The 19,396-nt window shown below is 42.0% G+C and overlaps 1 protein-coding gene across 4 annotated transcripts in view; it reads left to right on the top strand.

Annotated features, from left to right (window-relative positions):
• The window catches only part of MTMR3 (myotubularin related protein 3), a 119,557-nt gene that overhangs the window by 3,651 nt on the left and 96,510 nt on the right, over window positions 1-19,396 (top strand). For all 4 annotated transcript variants that reach the window (XM_019506732.1, XM_019506733.1, XM_019506735.1 and 1 more), the window contains exons 2-4: window positions 2,102-2,180; window positions 11,239-11,328; window positions 17,638-17,754. In XM_019506732.1, coding sequence (XP_019362277.1) covers window positions 2,178-2,180; window positions 11,239-11,328; window positions 17,638-17,754 — 210 coding nt within the window. In that variant the 5' untranslated portion in view covers window positions 2,102-2,177. The remainder of the gene's footprint in view (window positions 1-2,101; window positions 2,181-11,238; window positions 11,329-17,637; window positions 17,755-19,396) is intronic.

Genomic DNA, 19,396 nt, shown 5'->3' on the forward strand with positions numbered 1-19,396 from the left:
TCCTTCCTCTGGGGGCTGTTGATCTGGCCTCTGGGTCCCCACACCATCTCAGGCCTCCTGGAAGCATTGGCCTTGAGTTGAGGGTTCTTTCCTCTGGGCCCTGTGCCCCGCACTGGGCACCCAGGGAGCTGCTATGGGAGCTGAGCCCTCACTGGCTCCGATTGCCCAGCCTCATGCCAGCGGTCTTTCCCCTTCCTGGGCCCTGCTCTGGGCACTGGGGCTCTTTTAGTTTAATGCTGAGCCACACTGCGGGGCTCTGGTTATGTGGCCTAGAGCTGGGGCTAACTTCAGCAGCCTTGAGCTGCTCCCAGGGCCGGCTTTGCATACACCGACCTGCGCACCATGTGGGGCCTGAGCAGCCTCAAGCTGCTCCCAGGGCTGGCTCTCCATGCACCGATCCACACTTCGTCGAGGCTCAGGCAGGGTCCATATGGTCGTCTCTGGAGCTCCTCTCTCCTCGCCATCACTCGCTGCATCTGCATTTTATTTACACTGGAGGCTCTGCCTCGATGTCTGCCGGACCTATAAAGCACAGTCTTCAATCGGGTCCTGGGCGCCTTGCATCCCCCCGCCCCCTCCCAGCTGTTACCTGATTATTGGAAATGTTCTACCAATCCCAAGTGTCCTTCTCCAAGCCAGGCTTGCCAGGCAAAAGCAGCGAGCCCACCACACCTGTAATAACAGTTTTTTCCTTCTACATGTTGTACAACACTGCTTAAAGATTAACTCTTCATTTTCACTAATTTAATTAATTGGTCAGCAATGGACCTCTACTGTTTTGGGGGGGGGGGGTTCGGTAATTTTTGAGCCAGCACATAGATCCATAATATTTTAATTATAATGTTTCATTTATATAAAAATGAATGATTCTGTAGTGGATCAAGTTTGGTGTCTAGTCTGAGGATATTTGGATTATATTGATCATATAATTTAGATTAAGCAAACTACATACTTTTATATGTATAATAGTGACGCAAATACCTTAAGTAAGTGGTGGAATGGTAAATACAACTAGTTTAGATCCCTTTTCATAACCAGCATTTCCAGCTCAAACCTCCATTTCCCCCAGCTGCTATCTTCAGGTCCAGCCTCTCTCAGTATTCATACTCCTTCCTTTTCCTTTTCAAACTCTGTCCCCATCTCATTTTCCTCATGATGAGTAGCTCTCAGCTCAGAAACCCCCTGTTGCTGGCCATGGAGAAGCAGGATTTGAAGCAGTAGAGAATGATCATGATTACAGGCAATGAGGAATCTAATATCCTTTTTATTTTACAAGATAATCTGTTAGTATACTGTGTCTCATTCTGATGTCCATAATTCAATATGGAAACTGGTAAATTGGAAGACGGTTCAGAGAAGGACCACAAGAATGATTTGAGAATCAAGTCTGGCTTACTCTGGCTTATCAAAAAAAAAAAAGTTTTAAAGCATGACTGGATCACAGTACATAAGTATCTATAAAGGAACAGAAATTTGGTAATCAAGGATTCTTCAGTCTAACAGACATAGGTATAACAAAATTCAGTGGCTGGAAGCTTCGGACCGAAACCAGGAAGTAGGAACTCATTTTAACAGCAAGGGTAACTAACCATTAGAATATAAAATTAAGATTAGATATTTTTCTAAAAAGTATGTTGTAGTATAAACAAAAACTCTTTCAGGGAAATCTTATGGTCTGTGTTTTACACAAAGTCAAACTAAATATAGTGTTTTTTTTCTGGCATTATAATCTATGAATCTGCCTTTTAGATGACTCAGGGGAGCTTTCAGGGTGGCCTTGAAAGCTGATAAGTTTTAATTTAAGTGATACAAACAGACTGGTTTAATTGCTACAATCAAACTAACACTCTCTCAGCAGTCCACTCCAACCTGATTATTCAGAATGAATTGCAGGAACCAGATGCATTTCATAATGGAGCTTCTGTGCCTGGAGGCAAGTTAGTGTGCACTATCTTCATCTGTTCACAATTGTGCTATTTACTTGGGGTTTTCTCGTAGCTAGATCCTTGATCATTGGAAATTAGCATGGTTTTAAAACAATGTGTTTGCCTAAAGAAAAGAAAGTGAAGTCTTACATATGCTTTGTCATTTTGTTTTTCAGCTTTTACTATTACATAAAGAAGATCCTTGGTGTGTTGTGAGCAGGCGAGGATTTCTCCTCCTACTGTGGGGCTGTCATGGTAAGCAAATGTTTCTTTTATTTCAGGACTGACCAGGTCAAAGCAGGCTAAAGCATGAGAAAGTTGATCCTTAGCTGTAATATATCAAGGTTCAAGTTCAGCACTAAGGTCAGGGCTGTTTTCTCTCTCATGCCCTTATTAACCAGCGCTGTAGGAAGACACCTGCTAATAACATATTTGGTTTTTCTTCAAGTATTTGTATATATGTGCATTCTAGTCTGTGTGCCTTCACTTTGTACTCTAAGAGTGTGGGTTTTACCAGCTGTACCCATTCAGTTTGCACATGTTCCCTGACTTTCTGTACCAAACCCAGGATGTATTAGGTGGTAGAGGATTAACTGCAGCTTGAGTTCTTCAGTGCTTCTGGTCTCAGATGGAGTGCCGGAATCTGTAGCTAGCGTAGCCTCCTTTTAAATCTGTAGTCCATTTATAGCATCTGATGAAGTAGGTTGTTGTCTCCAAAAGCTGATGCCTGTCCAAACAAGTTGGTCTGTAAGGTGTTACCATGCTATACCATACCATCTACCTGAACTTTAGTATAAGCAATTGAAGTTAGACTTATGGGCCCAAATCCAACTCCACTTTTTGGTAGCTAAGATCTTGCTCCTACCTGAGCAATTAGACTTGTTCTTCTGAGCCCATTCAGAAGGGATCTGTTGTGACCACTTACAATTGGACACAGTCTTATTCTACCTGAGAACATGACAGGTCCATGGAGGAGGATGGTTTGACACTTGAGGAAGTATACCCATCCACCTGCCTTTTAACTGAATAGGCACTTGCCCAGAGAGTCGGAAACCTAAATTCTAGACCCCTTTCAGCCAGAGGAGGCTTGAGCACACATTTACTACGTAGCAGGGTGCCCTTACCACCGGCCTAAGCTGGACTAACAGAACCCTCCATCCATTCTATTGAAGCTAATTCACTTGGCAGCCAAGAAGAGAAGATATGTTGGGCCACAAGTAGAACAATTTAGAGGGAGCTTTCCCTTGTGGCTCAGTAAGTGAGGAACTGCTCTGGACACTGCTCTGCTTGTGTTCTTGTACTGCCAAGTAAGCAGATATTATCTCACTTTTTTCCCTTCCAATGAATATTAAATATGAGATGCAGAAAAACCCCTAGGACAAGGAGCCAGAAACCCCTTTTCCCCAGGGAAGCGTCTCCTCTCACTGAACCTCTCTCTCCAGCTTGCTGTCCCCTTCATGGCGACATGCATGTTCCCCTCCTGGCTGCCTAGTTGTCCCTTTTCAAGATGCCAGCAAGAGGATGATATAGGCAATGACTAGCTCATGGCCTTCTCGTGCAAACACTTTACCCACAGGAAGATTGAAACTTCATTTCCCACTTTTTGGCAAAGGGAGGCCTAGAGCCTGGAACTTTCGCTTCCTGGGCAGGTGCTTTAACTACAAGTTTTTAGGGCTGAAAAGTGGGTAAAATCTCTTCCCTCTTGTGTTTTGTCCATTACAATAGTTTCGGGACTTACCTGGTGTTATGCATGGGTCTGGGCATTTCTGCTCTGTCCTGAAACCTACATAGCCAGTGCCACTGCACAGCCTTCTGAGTGTGTTCAGAAGGCAATCACAGGGTGAGTGTAGTTATGCAGGTGTACATAGAATCCAAACTATGGCCAGCATTGCAGTTTTGTGGCTATGAGTGCAATCTAGACATATAAAATATAGTAGAATTTATCTTTGGGATTAACAGAGTTGGTTAGCTGTGTTAGCCTGAAGACAGAATGGGGTGGTGTTTTAGAGGCTAACTGGTTGAGAGTGGCATAAGCTTTCATAGCCAACGAAGCAGGCTGTTGCACAGAAAAAACTTATGCTTCTCTAAACCAGTTAAGTCTCTAAGATGCCACATACCCTTCATTTGCGGGGGGGTGGAACTGGGAGTTAGTGATGACTGCTTTCCTTTGCAAGATCCTTTTGGGATTTACTAATGAGAATGCTGTAAAAGAGTGCCATTTTGGTTTGGCAAGGTCACAGTGGAGAGGAATGAACTTTGTTGAAATATGTTCTTTGAATGTTCTTTAATATTGGTTTGATGCAACCCAAATGAGAGGAGAAGATGGGAGGTTCCCTGCTTCACATATGTAAATTTTTAGTTGGATGTTTATGTTTGTAATTAGGGTATCCACAACACATTTTTCTTGGGGGATGATGGGAAGGATTTCTAGAGCTCTGCACAGTATTCCAATTAATTTTATCTGCAACAATTGTGTGACATGAGGAAGAACCAGGAAAATTCTCCTTTCTCCTCCACTTGCTAAACCTATGGCTACTAATATTGTACTGTAACTTATTTTTTGAGTGGTTAGGCACTGCAGAAACATTGCCTTGAGAATGCCAGCAATAGCAACCAGGAACAAAAGGAGCTGAAATGTGTCCCTCTAGAAGACTTAGTTAAAATATGATTTAAGACTTGTCTACACTGTAAGATTGAGCCCTGTTTTTGGCAGTAGTCCTTTTGCTACTACAGGTTTCCCTTGATTTGTGCAGTAAATGCATTTCCGGAGAATGGCGCATAAATTGAATTTGCATAAAGTGAACCCACTTTATAATGTAACAAATAGGGATAGGTTCACATGGTGGTGAGAGAGGGAGTGAAGCTGGGACTAGGGAAGGGGTAGAGGGAGGAGTGCCACTCCTGGGCCTGCACAAGAGAGCAAAGCAGAGGGAACAGAGCAGCACTCACCTCAGCCCCTGCTGCAGTGGCCCTGGGAATGGCTGGCGCCAGCTGCCTCCAGTTGCTGGGCTGCATCGTTTTCTGCCTGTCTGCCAGCGCCTGGGCTCCACCTGTCCCTACTCAGCCCAGCTTCTGGGCTGCACTGTCCCCCGGTGCAAGCAGCTGGTGTCAGCTGCTCCTGGGGCTGCTGCAGCACAGGTTGGGGTGAGTGGGAACAAGCAGAGCCCTGGGCAGCACAGGGCGTGGAGCAGCTTGTCCGCACTCACCCTAGCCTGTAGCAGCCCTGGGAGCAACCGGCGCCAGCTGCGGAGGGAACTGTCAGTGGGTGCGGGGTGGGCTGCACCAAACGCCGGCAACAGCCTGGTGCTGCCACTGGTTCCAGCCTCCAGCAGCAGCCTGCTGTCATCCCACACAGGTCTGAGGGTACGCGCCCCCTGGGAAGAGCCTGACACAGTCCCCCAGCCCTCGCAGGGCGTGCAGAGCAGCAAGAAGTGCCCCCCCTCCCCCACTGCACCCACTGACGGTTCCCTCCACAGCTGGCATCCTGGGCTGCTGCAGCAGGGGCTGAGGTGAGTGGGGTCCCAACCCCAAGGCCCTTTCCCCTCCCTCCACAGACTTACCTGTTTGGGTGCGGAGCGGGGCTATGCCGATTTGCATAAGAGTGAATTTACCTTCCATATAACGAATTATGGGTCTAAAAATGCTCATTGCGTAGGAGCGAATTCGCATATACAGAATCTGCAATAAATTGAGGGAAACTTGTACATCTTTCAACTTGTTTTTTTAAGAATAGATTTAAAACTTTGTTAAAAACGTTAAAATTTGTGGCTATTTACATGGCTTTGTAGAGTTGCAAGGGAATACAGGACCCTGTGCATTCTAGCTACCAAAGATGTGGGGCTGAAAATTTTCCGTTGCTTTATTTTTTCATGGGAAATTTTCCATTTCTAAAAATTCATTGTTTCATAAAATTCATTTCCAACCATGAATGGATGCCAATACAATATTAGGCAATCTTGGCAGTTTTGATGTTGTAACTAATGTTTTCAGGTGATTATCCCGAGGAAGTGTGAGAGAGTAAATATATGTTTTATTGATTTGTAAACAGGAGGGTAACACTCGGATAATAATCCAAATAAAAAATCAAGTTATGAATTCACCTAATTGGCTGTGCAGGTCAAATCAAAACCAAAGCTAAAATTCTTATTTCATCTCAGACTGCAAGTGAAAGCAAAACCAAACCTAAAACTATGATTAATTTTCGTTTCACTTTCAGTTGAGCAAACACAGAGCAGTGTCTCATTTCTTTTCTTGAGTTGGCAGAGTTGGAAGTGTTTGCATATAATCTGTTAGTGTCATAGTGCTTTTGCTTTGAAGTAGTCATAATAATGCGTAATCTGAAGAAAAAAAAAAAAACAACTAGTGTGGGGCATCATTATAGTGAAGTTCAAGCCACTGAAGGAAGGAAGGAAGTTGGTAGGTGTAAACATTGCAGCCAGGAGTATGCTAACAATGCAACAAGAATGAAGAAGCATTTAATAACATGTAGAAAGTGTCCTGAAAGAGTACAAGCCATATACAGAAAGCTAATACAACCAAATGATGGAACAACATCATCTGAGAAAAGTCTACTTCAGAAATCCTATGTAAGTAAACAAATTAATATGTTAAATAACACACACTATGGATTAGCATCTATATTGGTTTAAAACATTATAATTTTAAAAGCTGTAAATGCAACTGGACTGTCGTTTGTTTTTTGGTTTATTTATTTAAAATATTTGTATCCTGCTTTTCTGTTTACACTAAGCACCCAAAATGGCTTAGGCTTAACAATATATATTTTTTAAATTGCATAATAGATAAATAGTTAACTATTTCAACCCCGCAGAGTGAGCTGAGTCCTCTAGTCAATGGCAGAGACCAGACTACTTCCCTTTGGCTCTGCAGTCCCAGGGCAACTGAGCAGCAAGTTGAGCATCAGTGTTCTTTCTGGCAGGGGGGGGAAGCATCCTTCCATCCATCCTTCCAATAGATAAGGCCAGACTAGAATAGGCTAAAATAAAAATCTTTTCCCCCTTTTGTTGCAGGAACTTGGTAGCTCAAGTGATATAGCAGATTTGCAAAAAATGGACAATGAAAATATAGAGCTGCCAGGTCTGGGGGAGGAAGCAGCAGGACCCTCGCTTTCAAGATCACTGTTACCAGATATGCAATCCACCATGAGCTGCTGTTCAAGACGGTCAGTCTTTTTATCAAGCTTTGTGGACAAAACATCGAAAGAAGATCAAGGAGAAGCAGATGAGACATTACCTTGAGCTGTGTTTGCAAGTGGTACACCTCTTTCCATAACTGAAAATCAGTACTGGAAGGAACATTACAAACTAATTCACCCATCATATAAGTTAGCCTGATGGTATCGCTTATCACATTCTCTCTTAGATAGAGAGTGTGACAGAGCTCAAACAATGGTTATTCAAAGGATTGGTCAAGCAGAATCACTGACTGATGTCAGATGGATGGACTGATATACAAGGAAAGCAACACCTGAACCAATATTCCTGAAAGCAGTTGCTACCAAATTCTTCTCATCATACAGGTGAATACATAGCCAAATTACTGAACAAAGAGATTGAAAGTGCAGGTCCCTCCAGGGTACAAGCCCTTGTAATAATAATGCAAGTAACGTGAAACCTGCATGGCAAATAGTAAAGGCAGAGTATCCTCATTTAATAGTATTTGGCTGTCTTGCTCATGTGGTGAATCTTCTGGCAATGGACATAGCAAGTATGAATACAATGAAGACAATATTGACAAACTGCAAAGCGATTGTGAAGGTATTCAACAATCATCATGCTGCTAATCAGACTTCGAAGAAATTATAGAAAGAGAAGCAGGGGCGGGAAAGTGCACTTTTATAGCCAGGAGAAACTAGATGGGGCTCAGCTACAAAGTGTTTACATGGCTTGCTGCACACAGAAAACTTTTTGCAGCGTGCTTCAATAGATGACAGTATCCCAGATTATTCCTGTGAACATTCAGAAGCAGATTCTCAACAACGTGTTCTGGATTCAAGTTCAAGGAGCGTTCAATTTGCTACTACTGTTTTCAATGGCTATCAAGAAACTTGAAGGAGATACACCAAGCCTTTCAAATATTCCAGAGATATTCAGACAACTGAATGAAAATTTAATTGAGCTTCTGCCTTCTTCACCTCTATCCAAAAAAGTAGTAGTAGTAAAACAAATCTTTACTAAGAGATCTGAGTTTTGCTCTCATCCAGTTTATCTGGCAGCAAACCTTTTGGATCCTCAACAAAGAGGACAACATTTATCAGAAGATGAATTATCTACTGTTCTTGATACAATTATGGGAGTAGCTAAGAGTGTCCCCAACACTGATGAAATAGCCTTGATGACAGACATTGCCAAGTATTGTGCAAAAGAAAAACTTAGGAACAAAGACATCATTTGGTGGGCAGCAGAGAATATGTCTCCTCTCACGTGGTGGAAGGGATACTGTAACACCCAGCTGTTGTCCAGGATTGCTCTAAGGATCCTAAGCATTCCATCAAGAGCAGCTTCTTGTAAATGGACCTGAAAGGCTTTCAACTCAGTCAAGACAAAAAAGAGGAATAGACTAACAAATGAACACACTACTAAGCTTATTTCAATTTCTCAAAATCTCTTGCTTCTGGATCAGTCAGAAGCACCATTAGTGGAGAAGATGCAGTGTGATGATAAGTTCCCCATGCCCCTAGACTCATTAGTAAAACCATCCTTTAGTGAAAGAGAACATGGTTCAAGTAGTTCTGGATCAGGTTTGCCTCAATCTGATTCTGAAATGCACTACGTGTTAGTTCCAAGTGCTTCTACAGATAGTGACAGTGAAACTGGAGGTGCCACAGTGACCTCAGTGGAAGAGAGTTAAACACTGTTGAAGATAAGTGGACACTTACGGCATATCCTGCACAGTTCCTTGGGCGTGCTAACATTAGTGTGTCAACAGGGGGCGGTGCCTTTGGGTTTGTTTTCTTAAATTTAAACAAACAACGTTAGTGGAGTGCATGCTATTGTGTGTTGTCGTGACATTTTTACAAGTATTCCAATAAAAATAATTTCTTTCCACATAAAGCTTTGACTTTGTTTGAATATAACATTTAAACCACATTAAGTGTGCTGTATTTAACTTTTTTCATAAACAAATTTCAGTTCTAATACTTGTGGTTGTTGGGTCATAAAATTAACATGGGGGTAACTTTTTAGTTATGTTTACTAAATATAAGTCTAATAAACATGCTAAATCAGATCATGCTCTATTTAGGGCATTGGAAATTTTTCCAACTCAGTTTTTTCCTGAAAACCCACATCTCTGGTACCTACATGAGTACATAGTTGGAATGTACCAACTAAGCATAGCTGACGTAATCTAAAACATACAGTTAGCCTATGTTCCCCCCAGGGTAAAGGGGTTAAGTAGCTCCTGTGCCATGCTGTGACAGGAAGAGAGGTAAGATGCTGTGCATGGCAACCAGACTGATACAGAATTGTAGGGTGATAAGATAGTCTTACACATTTTAGCATGCAGTGTACAATTGCTGGGGTCGGTAATATTCAAAGGCATTAATGGTCTTTGTAGGTCTATGGGGTATGCGGGGTGTTCAGCCCATCCCCTTGCTATTGCTTCTGGTGGGTGGTCCTGGTTGGGTGTCTTCTTACTGGCCCGTGTTGTGTCATGTCAATTATCAGGATCCTTTTGCTGTCCTCATCTGTTAGAACAATGTTTGGGTACTGCCAATTGTCTCAGCCTGGGACAGCATGGTTCACAGCTAGCCTCCTGATCTGTGCTGTGATGGCCTTCACCAATGGGTCCTGTATGGCGTTGTGATGCATTTGCCACTCTCTCTCATAGAGCTTGCAGCCGCATTGGACATACGGCAGGGATCTCACTCTCATAGCTGGAACTCTGGCACCTCTTCTCTGAGTGGTCATAGCGAATGGTGCCATTTGAGTGGGAGGCAGTTAAGATGGGCCTGATGAATAAAATACCAGTCTGTGAAGTGCATAAAGTTCATGAGAAGCATAGAGTGGTTGTTGGGGTCCCACTTCAAAGTGACCTCAAAGACTTGGCCTTGGTCAGTTTCCACCTTCAGGTTACTGATGTACTTGGCCTGCATGGCATCCTTCAGGAACCTTTCCAGGCAGGTTGTGATACAACAGGTGACTGGTCTGTCTGACAGTTGAGGCTAGGAGCAGCAAGACCCCCAGCTCCTGCTGCCCCTCAAATCACGTCTAGCAGCAGCTGATATATTTCCGGAAGCACTGTGTGGTGTTGCAGGCTTGGCTGCACAGCAGGACAAAGTGCCCACTGTCTCACCCAAACTTGCCTTTCAGGGCCCTGTTGGGTGGTGGCCTGACTCTCATCTTGGTGGTCTGCTTCAGGCACTGGCAGCAGTGCTAATAAAACCGATAAACACAGTGTAATCAGGTTATTTGTGTAAACAAGTGTTTTTCCACTAGAAACAATTATCTGAATTGTTCAAAGAATGTAATATTAAGATTCTCTTCTCATTACCTGATAGATATCTCTCTTCAGACTGCCAGCTGACCTGAAAGGATGGTTGTACCTAACTTTATATGTATCTTTGACCGATTTGTATTTTAATTTTCTGATAATATTCTGCATAATTCCATTCTTGTCCTCTGACATTAGGATGGCATTGAATTTAAGGCATTATTCTTCCATCCAAATTGAGATGAATTAGTCAAGTATTGTACAAGGTATTTTTATAAGAGATGGATTGCAGAAGTAATTTAAATTAATCTTTAATACTGTTTTATAACACACTACAGGATTATGGAAGAGTAATACAGATTTGTTCAGCACCAAAACTTCTTTTTCTTTTTTGTGTCCTTGTGACAAGTTATTTAGCAGAATTCACAGATTCAATGAATCTGACAGGCTCCACCATGAGCACTTCTGCTATGGCCTCAAACTTGCAACCTCTGGGCTGTCAACTATATGCTTTAGCACCTGCACCACCCCAACCCCCAGCATCAAGATTGAGTTCAATTCCTAATGTTTTCATTTAAAATTAAAAGGATATACTTTGCTTCATCTTTTAGCAATTAACAAAAAAGGAGATCCACAATCTCTATTTAAGAATTTTTTTCTGCTAAGTATGTAAAAAAACCAAACAAACAAACCAGTTATTACATAATTTCAGTTATCCATTTGTAACTACATTCTTGTAATAATTCATCATGCTCAAGTCTTCATTGGTCACTGGAAACTTATCTTCAAAAAGTCAACAAAGACTTCTTCTGTGGATGAATAACAATGTTGAAATTAATTGTAGGGTTTTGTTTCATAGGATGAAGAAACTCAGCACAGCCTTGAATGCATCCAGGCTAATCAAATCTTTCCCAGAAAACAGCTGATCCGTGAGGATGAGAACCTGCAGGTAATGACTGGACCATTCTTTGCGCGATTAAAGTTACAACATAGAGGGTGCATCTACAATGTGCAGTTAATGGACCTGAGTTTTCTGTACTGAAAATTCAGGCGCATTAAATTGCACCCCCTACGCATCTGAACATGCATCTGTCAGGAGCAAATTTGCTCCTGATGGGAACAGTTCAATCTAGAGCTGTTCCTGCCCTGCTCTGCCCCCATGCAGCAGCTAGGGGGAGCTCCAGGCTCCCCTGGGTGCTAGTCTCTGGCTTGCAGGGGCATAGGGGCTGGTCCCAGTCTTCACATGGCTGGCAGGCAGCATCACACAGAGCCAGGACAGCTGTCCCTGCCCCTTGCTGCCAAGGCTGACCAAAAGCAGTTTGCTCCCAGTCAGTCTTTATGTGCACTTTGGTGCATTAGTTTAATGTGCTGATTTCTAGTACCTTTATCTACATGGTGCATTAGACTAATCTGCTACACAATAATTGTTGCGTGCGTGTAGACGGTGACACTTTACTGTGCATTAGATTAATATAGCATGCAGTAAAGCATCTCGTGTAGATGCACTCACAGTAGATCAGTTGTATGATTCCAACTCTGACCCGGAAGTTTACTTGGAAATTCTGTGCACTGATAGTGGAGATAATGGTTTGAGAAAATAAAAACTTCCTTTTGAATCAATCCTATAGAATACCTTTGACTATCTGGAAATCACAGGGGATACTCATTTATCACACTCATGAGACTCTTCAGTCCTGTAGAAATTTTTGATTTCCCCTCCTCCACCCAAATGTAGCAAATATTTTGTTCCTTAATTAGCACTACCTAAGTGAAATAATTTTGAAATTAAAAAAAAATACATTTTATACATTGCAAGACAAGTGCCAAAAAATAATTTTAGATTTTTCAATGTCAAAGCAATTTTCTGCAACTGACTTTTTAACATGATCAATTAAACTGGTATCAAACTATAGGTCAGGGCAGGCAATTATTTTGGGCAGAGGGCCACTTACTGAGTTTTCACAGGCCATTGAAGGCCACATGACGGGCAGCCCAGGGCAGATTAATATTAATTTTCTAAGTTTTTTTCAGAGGCTCCGTGGGCCTGATAGAATGGCCTGGCGGGCCACATCCAGCCCCCAGGTCGCATTTTGCCCACCCCTGCTCTAGGTAGACGCATCTGCTCCAGTTGAAAAGTTGTTTATTTGGGTTTAACTTGGTCTATTTCTAATTCATATAAACTGGGGTTTCTAACTTAACCTCAGTCAGTTTTGTGACATCTTTAGTTAAACCAGTGCAACTTTTTGTTGGTGATAAATTCATAGGTGTAATTTTCCCCAATACTAGGTAAAAGAGTAGCAGCACACGTTTTCATGTTTATACCAAATTGATATAAATAAGGAGGCAGTTCAAAGTCCAGATTAGGTAAACATAGAAATTCAACATTGCAAATGAAAATTTAGCAGTTGAAGAACTGAAAGAAGCTCTCAACTCACAGAATTTGTAGATGTTTTTACACGTGTGATATTTCAACTTAGTAATTATACAGTAGGGTTTTTTGGTGGTTTTGAGGAGTTTGCTGTCTTGCAGTTAGATATTTGTAAATTCCCTTATGCTTACTGCCCATAATTCACTGACTTCTGTCAAATCTTGATAGTTTGGGTTTAGCTGTTTTTAATTACTAGTTCCTATTTACATGTATTTCATTTCAGACGCACAGGCACCCCCTACACATATGATCAAACCTTGTTGGACAGCAGTGTCTGTTGGGGGTGGGCCTGTGCCCTGTGTGATCTCCAGAACTGAAGATATAAAGGCTAGGCTGGCTGCAAACACACTTCGTTTCCTTCTTATCATCCATCAGTGGTGTCAGCATCTTTCTGTACTATGTGATTTGTTTTCTCTTGAGTTAGTGTCCTAATTCTAGTTAGTGTGGTTAGATGTATGTAGCTAATAGGCCCATTAACAAAGAAAAAGGTAGGGAAGGAGGGAGAGAAAAAGGTAGAAAGGAAAACATTTGGAATCCAGAAGGCACTGGAACTCCTTGGACATGGTGAGTCTCAAGTCTTGGATTTAAACTGGAGGCAGTTCTTTCCTTTCGTGGCAGACAGTCTAAGTACTTCTGCGGTAGTGAAGATCATGTGCTATTCAAGTATTCTTTATACTGTTGCTCTTCCAAAAGGGCACAAAAAGCTGTGAGAATTTGCCTCAAACTTTACCTTTTAGGTTATGGAAAAATGGTTAAATTGAAAAGGCTTAACAGTAGGTAGAGATTACAACAGAAGAGCTGACATGTAATAACTGTTCATGTGCCTGCAATTTCCCTGTGGTAAATTAAAACAAAAGTGGGGCAATTTCGTTCTGTTTCTTTCAGGCATAAACTGCCACACTTTAGCTTTCACTTACTGCAGGATAATTGTGGGTTCAAGAACAGTTAGGGCTAAACCCTGTTTCCGTTTTTTGATTGTTTATACACGTGCTTCGTGAGTGGGGGAGACGGAGCACTTTAATTAGAGCAGCTCTGAGAGCCGCTTGAATTAACGCGCCTGGAGTGTCTCATGTATCCGCATCCCCATGCTTAAAAATGGTAGCGGGGATGCTCTAAAGCTTGTCAAACGAGTTTTAGATAAAGCGCCTCTGCCACCATTTTTAATTATGAGGATGCTGATGCACAAGTTTCAGGAGGCTGCTGGAGTGTGGTAATTACCATGCTTCAGCAGACTTGATTAATTGAGTCTGTTCTGACTTGCTGCTCATGTATAGATGCCCTTCCTTGTGTACTTAAATAACATGGATGCAGTGGGATAATTGCAGTTTTTGGCACTGGGGTACAATTTTTGATTCATTTATGGGTGTACAGATGTGCATGTGCCTATTGAACATACCTCGGTAGTGACTGGTGACACTAGTTTGCAACCTGGTGGTTACAGCACTTTGCTTAAAAGTAGGAAATGCGGATTCAAATGTACGTGCTCAATAGGCATATTTGGGTGACCAGAGCCGAATCACAAATTTTGCAGCTGTGCACACGCCATTCAAGTGTTCAAAGAGGGGAAGGAAGAAACATCTCTCCCAGTGGGATGGTGATTCAGACTTTGGCTCAGCACCAAATAAATTTAAATTAGGAGGCAGTTCTGAGTCTGTGTTGGGTCCCCTTGATGACTCAGTACTGAAGGTCACAGAACCATTTTGGTGCCACTTAAGTTATTCACCTTCTAACTGGTGCTGATGCATCAGATTCCAGGCTCCCAGTACTGAAGTACCTTGTCCTTAAGCATGTAGTACTCTCCTAGTAGCTTCTAGTTCTGACACTTTTTTGGCACTGTAACAGGGAGCCAGGACTCTCATTACTTTAAGGGGGAAGCCAGAGCAGGGAAATCTGTAGCGGGAGTCAGGGAAGGGAAGAAAATTGCTCAGTATATTCTGGCTCCAAGGCAGTTGTTCCCAACCTTTTTTAGACCATGGACCGGAAGTGACTGTGGACTGGCAAACTGCAGACCAGCATACTGCAAACTGGAAGTGACCGGCATGCTGCGGGTTGGCTGCTGGTCCGCAGTATGCTGGTCACTTCTCAACTTCCTGTCCAGCAGCCAACCCTTCTGCAGACCAGCAGCCAACCCTTCGCAGCCCAATACTGGGCCATGGCCTGAGGGTTGGGAACCTCTGCTACAGGGGAGTGAGCAGTCAGAGATCCATCGGCTGAGAATCCATAGGGTTAGTCGCCCAGCAATAGGACAGTAAGGAAGCCAGAGTAGCAAAGTGGGACAGCTGTGCAGGGAATAGAGACCCACCTGACCCAAGAGGCACTGTTCTCTGGGGTGCTTAAAACCATTCCTTTAGCAACCTGTTCCTTCTACTATCTGCCTGAAGGCTGCCTCTTTATGGCTATATCTTTACCTAGAAAAATAGGAGACAGAAATCCTGCACAGGACCTCCATGTACAGTATTCAGTAAAGGCGGGACAACATTAATACCTCACCCAGAGTTCTTGATAATGTCTAAAGTATTCATCTAAAAGGAGTCACTACTTGCCAATTTTCTTTCCCTACCTTCATATTAGGCAAGAAGGTAACACTTCATACATTAGGTGTTGCCAAGTCTCTTTCCTCTTCTTTGAACAAAAAGAGATAATTCAGGAATTTTCCCGTTTTCTGCCTTTTTCTGACAAGTTGAAAGATCAGGCTTTGTATGGATAAAGGCTATCTCAATTATTTTCAACCTGTCTTAGAACTAGCTATATGACATTTCATTTGTGTCCCTCTGCGTAGATCAGGACTCAGTCTATCAGATCAAGCAGCCTCTGCATTTTGCAAAATTTATGGAAGAACTATTTGAGTTTACTTGACACTTTCATCAAGTACTACTATTCTTCAGCAGTCTGCTTCAGATCCAGCACTTGCTTTTGCAGAGCTGGTTTTTAATAGTTGTTTCACTAGACTCCCGGCACCCACCAGCAGGTCATGAGATCTTTGGTTGTGAGTCATGAGTAGTATACATGTGGATAATCTCTTGATAAATGAAGGTTAAGTATGGGACAGTGCCTTTGTGCTTTCCACGTGTATGCCATGGCCTGCTATCCTTCTTTGCTTCTGGGGGTTCTATATGACCTAGATGCTATTTTAATGAAGGAACAGAAGGACCTTTGTGGCTCCCCTGTATATTATGGACAGGTTTGTCTTCCACCCCCTCCTGGAAAATGATGACTCTTGGGTAGACATGGGGGACAAACCTGTCTTGGTTAACAGACAGGTCCCCAACCTCAAATAGTATCTCTCAAGCAACAGGCTGCCTAAATCCTATTCTTACTGAGGCAGTAACCCTTGCAATGGACTCAGATACAAGCTGTGCCCCCTCATCAGGTCATACCATGTTGCCACTAGATCACATAACACAGATCCAAGTTTTTTTCACTTCCTCCCCTACCGATGTCATATATGCAATCACCAGCTTACAATGCCCCTCTGTATATTAATGTGAAAGAATGAGCGGACACTGATCTTGCATCAAGTCCAAAAACACACAAGAGCCTGTGGCAGAACACTTAAACCTTCCTGGACATTTCATAGCTGTCCTCTTGAAACTGTGGAACTTTAAAAACTGACGTGAATGTGAAATTGCAAAACAAGAAATCAGCCATAAACTGGACGCCTTAATAGGGACTATCAAATCTTAGCCCATTACCTGAGTAACAGGGCATGCTAATACCTTGTATTAGCTTTTGTGTGACTACTTTATCTCTATGGGTTTATTACTTTGTTTGCCCCTCCCAACACTTTTTTCCCTCCCTCCCTTCCCTGTCTTTTGTATTAAAATCACTCTTTCTGTTTGATAGACTGTTCTGTGCATGTCCGTTCACAGCATCTAGTGAAGTGAGCTTTGGCTTACGAAAGTGTATACATCTCTAATTAGTTAGTCTGTAAGGTGCATTTCTACCCTGCTTTCTGCCTCAATTCACAAAAGTTAGGTAGGGATGCCTTGAGTCTAAGAAGGTTGAGAACCACTGACCGAGAACTTTGTCTCCTACTTACTGGTGCTGTAATTGCAAAACTAGTGGGAAAAGGTACCACTACAGTGACAGCTTTCAGGAACAGTAGGAGATATAAGAAATTGCAAATAAATACAAGTGCTTAATGCTCAGCCTGAGTAAGGTGCCCAAACTCATTACAGAGGACAGGCATGCAAGCACACCCCAGAAATTAGTGCTTCCTATTGACTACTTTTTTTAAAATCATCTTCAGAATCACATACCTCCCCCAGCTCTCTGTATAAAGGACCTTGGATGCTAAATTGGATTGCTGTTAGATCAAGATGCTTACATAGTAAGTTTTGGAATATCTTAATATAGGTATTTCTGAAACCAAACCGATTTATTTGCTAGTGCTCAAAAAGAAATGAAATATATCTCTTAGCTCTGTTGGCTCTGTAGGGTTAACAAAAATAGTATTTCTGTGGCCTGATGTAAGTAGCTATGATTGCAGATATACAAGAAGTAGCAAGTAGCTTACTTTTCCAAGCAGAACTTTTGTCTTAAGTTATACCAGAACTATTTTTTTTTTAAGACCTGATAGAATTTTGCTCAGACTTCCTAGAATAATTCAACTTGGGCTAAGACTAAGGAGAGAAGTTTTCAGTTGCAAAGGAAAACATGGTGAGAAAGTTAGGAAGGCTGCAGAGGACATCTGGACAAAATCTAACCTGTGATTCTCGCTCTCAGGTGCCACTTTTTGGGCATCTGCCTGAGCTGCTTGAGTGGACATATACAAGGACATGCACATCTTCAGCACATGATTTCTAAAAGGTTTTTCCTTCCATTTTGAAGGTCCCCTTCATTGAGCTTCATGGTGAGAGCACAGAGTACGTGGGACGAGCAGAAGATGCCATCATTGCACTTTCTAATTACAGACTTCACATCAAGTTCAAGGAGTCTGTTGTGAATGTAAGTGTCATTCATGCTATTGCTAAGATACTGTTGTGGAAAAATACGTGGAGATTTTAGGGTTAGGTTAGTAGCTACAGCTAGAACTCTAAATAAATAAAATTTATTTAGAGTTCTAGCTGTAGGAGATAATTTAGGGGAGATTTTTCTTTTTAAGCAGAATTATTCAGCTTATATGCTTTTAAAAAGGATAACAAACATACACTTTCTGTTATCTTAAAACTAACAGACACATTTTTCTACTATTTTAAGGCTGCAAAAAAATAAAGCAAAACACTTAAATACAAAAAACAAACATTTTTTCTATTTTTACTCTAACATACAAAGCCAACAATTTTCCACTGAACTGTCACAGTCATCTTACAACTTGCAGTTTAACTTAACTAAAATTTAAAACATCTATTTTATTTAATTCCACAATACAGACATTCAAAATTGGATTCAGATGCAAGAATTCAGGATGAAGTATATTGTGAATCTTCTGTTCAGGGTACTTGATGATGGAAGGGGTAAAAAGAGCATGGGTGTTGGGAGGTCTCTTTCTATACTTAGGCACCTGAATAAGAAGCTTGATCTTTTGTTGTGCTGAGCAACAGTTTTTGTTACCACCAATAAAACTGTGTATTGGAATTCATAAGTACTTACAGATATGTTAGAGCAGGGGTGGGCAAAATGTAGCCCGCGGGCCAAATGTGGCCCACCAGGCCATTCTATCTGGCCTGTGGGGCCCCTAAAAAGTTAAGAAAATCAATATCCGTCTGCCCCTGGCTGCCTGTCATGCGGCCCTTGATAGCTTGCCAAAACTCAGTAAGCGGCCCTCCACCTGAAATAATTGCCTACCCCTGTGTTGGAGCCTAACTTAAGGCACCCAGCTTTGAAAATGTTGTACTGTGAGCCTTGCTATGAACAAAATCAAGTACAAAGTCTTGACATTGTCCTACATGTTGAGCAGTTTTCTGGGATAATAACTGTAATGCTGGCAGTAATCCATGCAGTCTGATAAAACCAGCAAAAAAATTAGTCATCAGAAAAAAATACTGGTATTCTGGAATTAATCAGGCACCTCTTTATTGCAGGGCATTTACTGAAGTTAACTGGCTGAAATTCATGGTATTGACTGCTGTCAGCTAATCATTAATCCTTGGGGAATGTCCATTGCTGACTTAGTTGTTGAGCAGCACAAACAGTACATTTTACATTCTTATCCCAGAATTGACAGAAACAGAGGTATTCAAATATAATTTTGACAGGTGCCCTCTACTTATAGATTCATAGACATTTGGGCTGGAAGGGACCTCAGAAGATCGAGTCCAGCCTCCTGCCCCAGGGGCAGGAAGTCAGCAGGGATCATAGGATTCCAGCAAGATACGATTATATTTAATTGTAGGACATATAATGTGGTGATTTGGGATATCAGTCTTATTTTTTATTTTGTCTCCCATCATGAGACCTGTAAATTGCCTCTGGAATCATAATTTAAGGGCCAGATCTTCAGCTATGGGACATACAAGGCAGATGGTACATGAGTGTTTCGTGTGCACAAGTGCAAATAAAAGTGGTATGATGTTAATCTTTTACTTTCTTGATCCTGGAGCTAATCTTCTGGATATAAATTCAGAGCAGCTTTCAGACTGGCTTAAAT

The sequence above is a fragment of the Gavialis gangeticus genome, unplaced genomic scaffold (assembly GCF_001723915.1).
Source record: "Gavialis gangeticus isolate Ggan-Ray unplaced genomic scaffold, GavGan_comp1, whole genome shotgun sequence".
NCBI classification, from domain to species: Eukaryota; Metazoa; Chordata; order Crocodylia; family Gavialidae; genus Gavialis; species Gavialis gangeticus.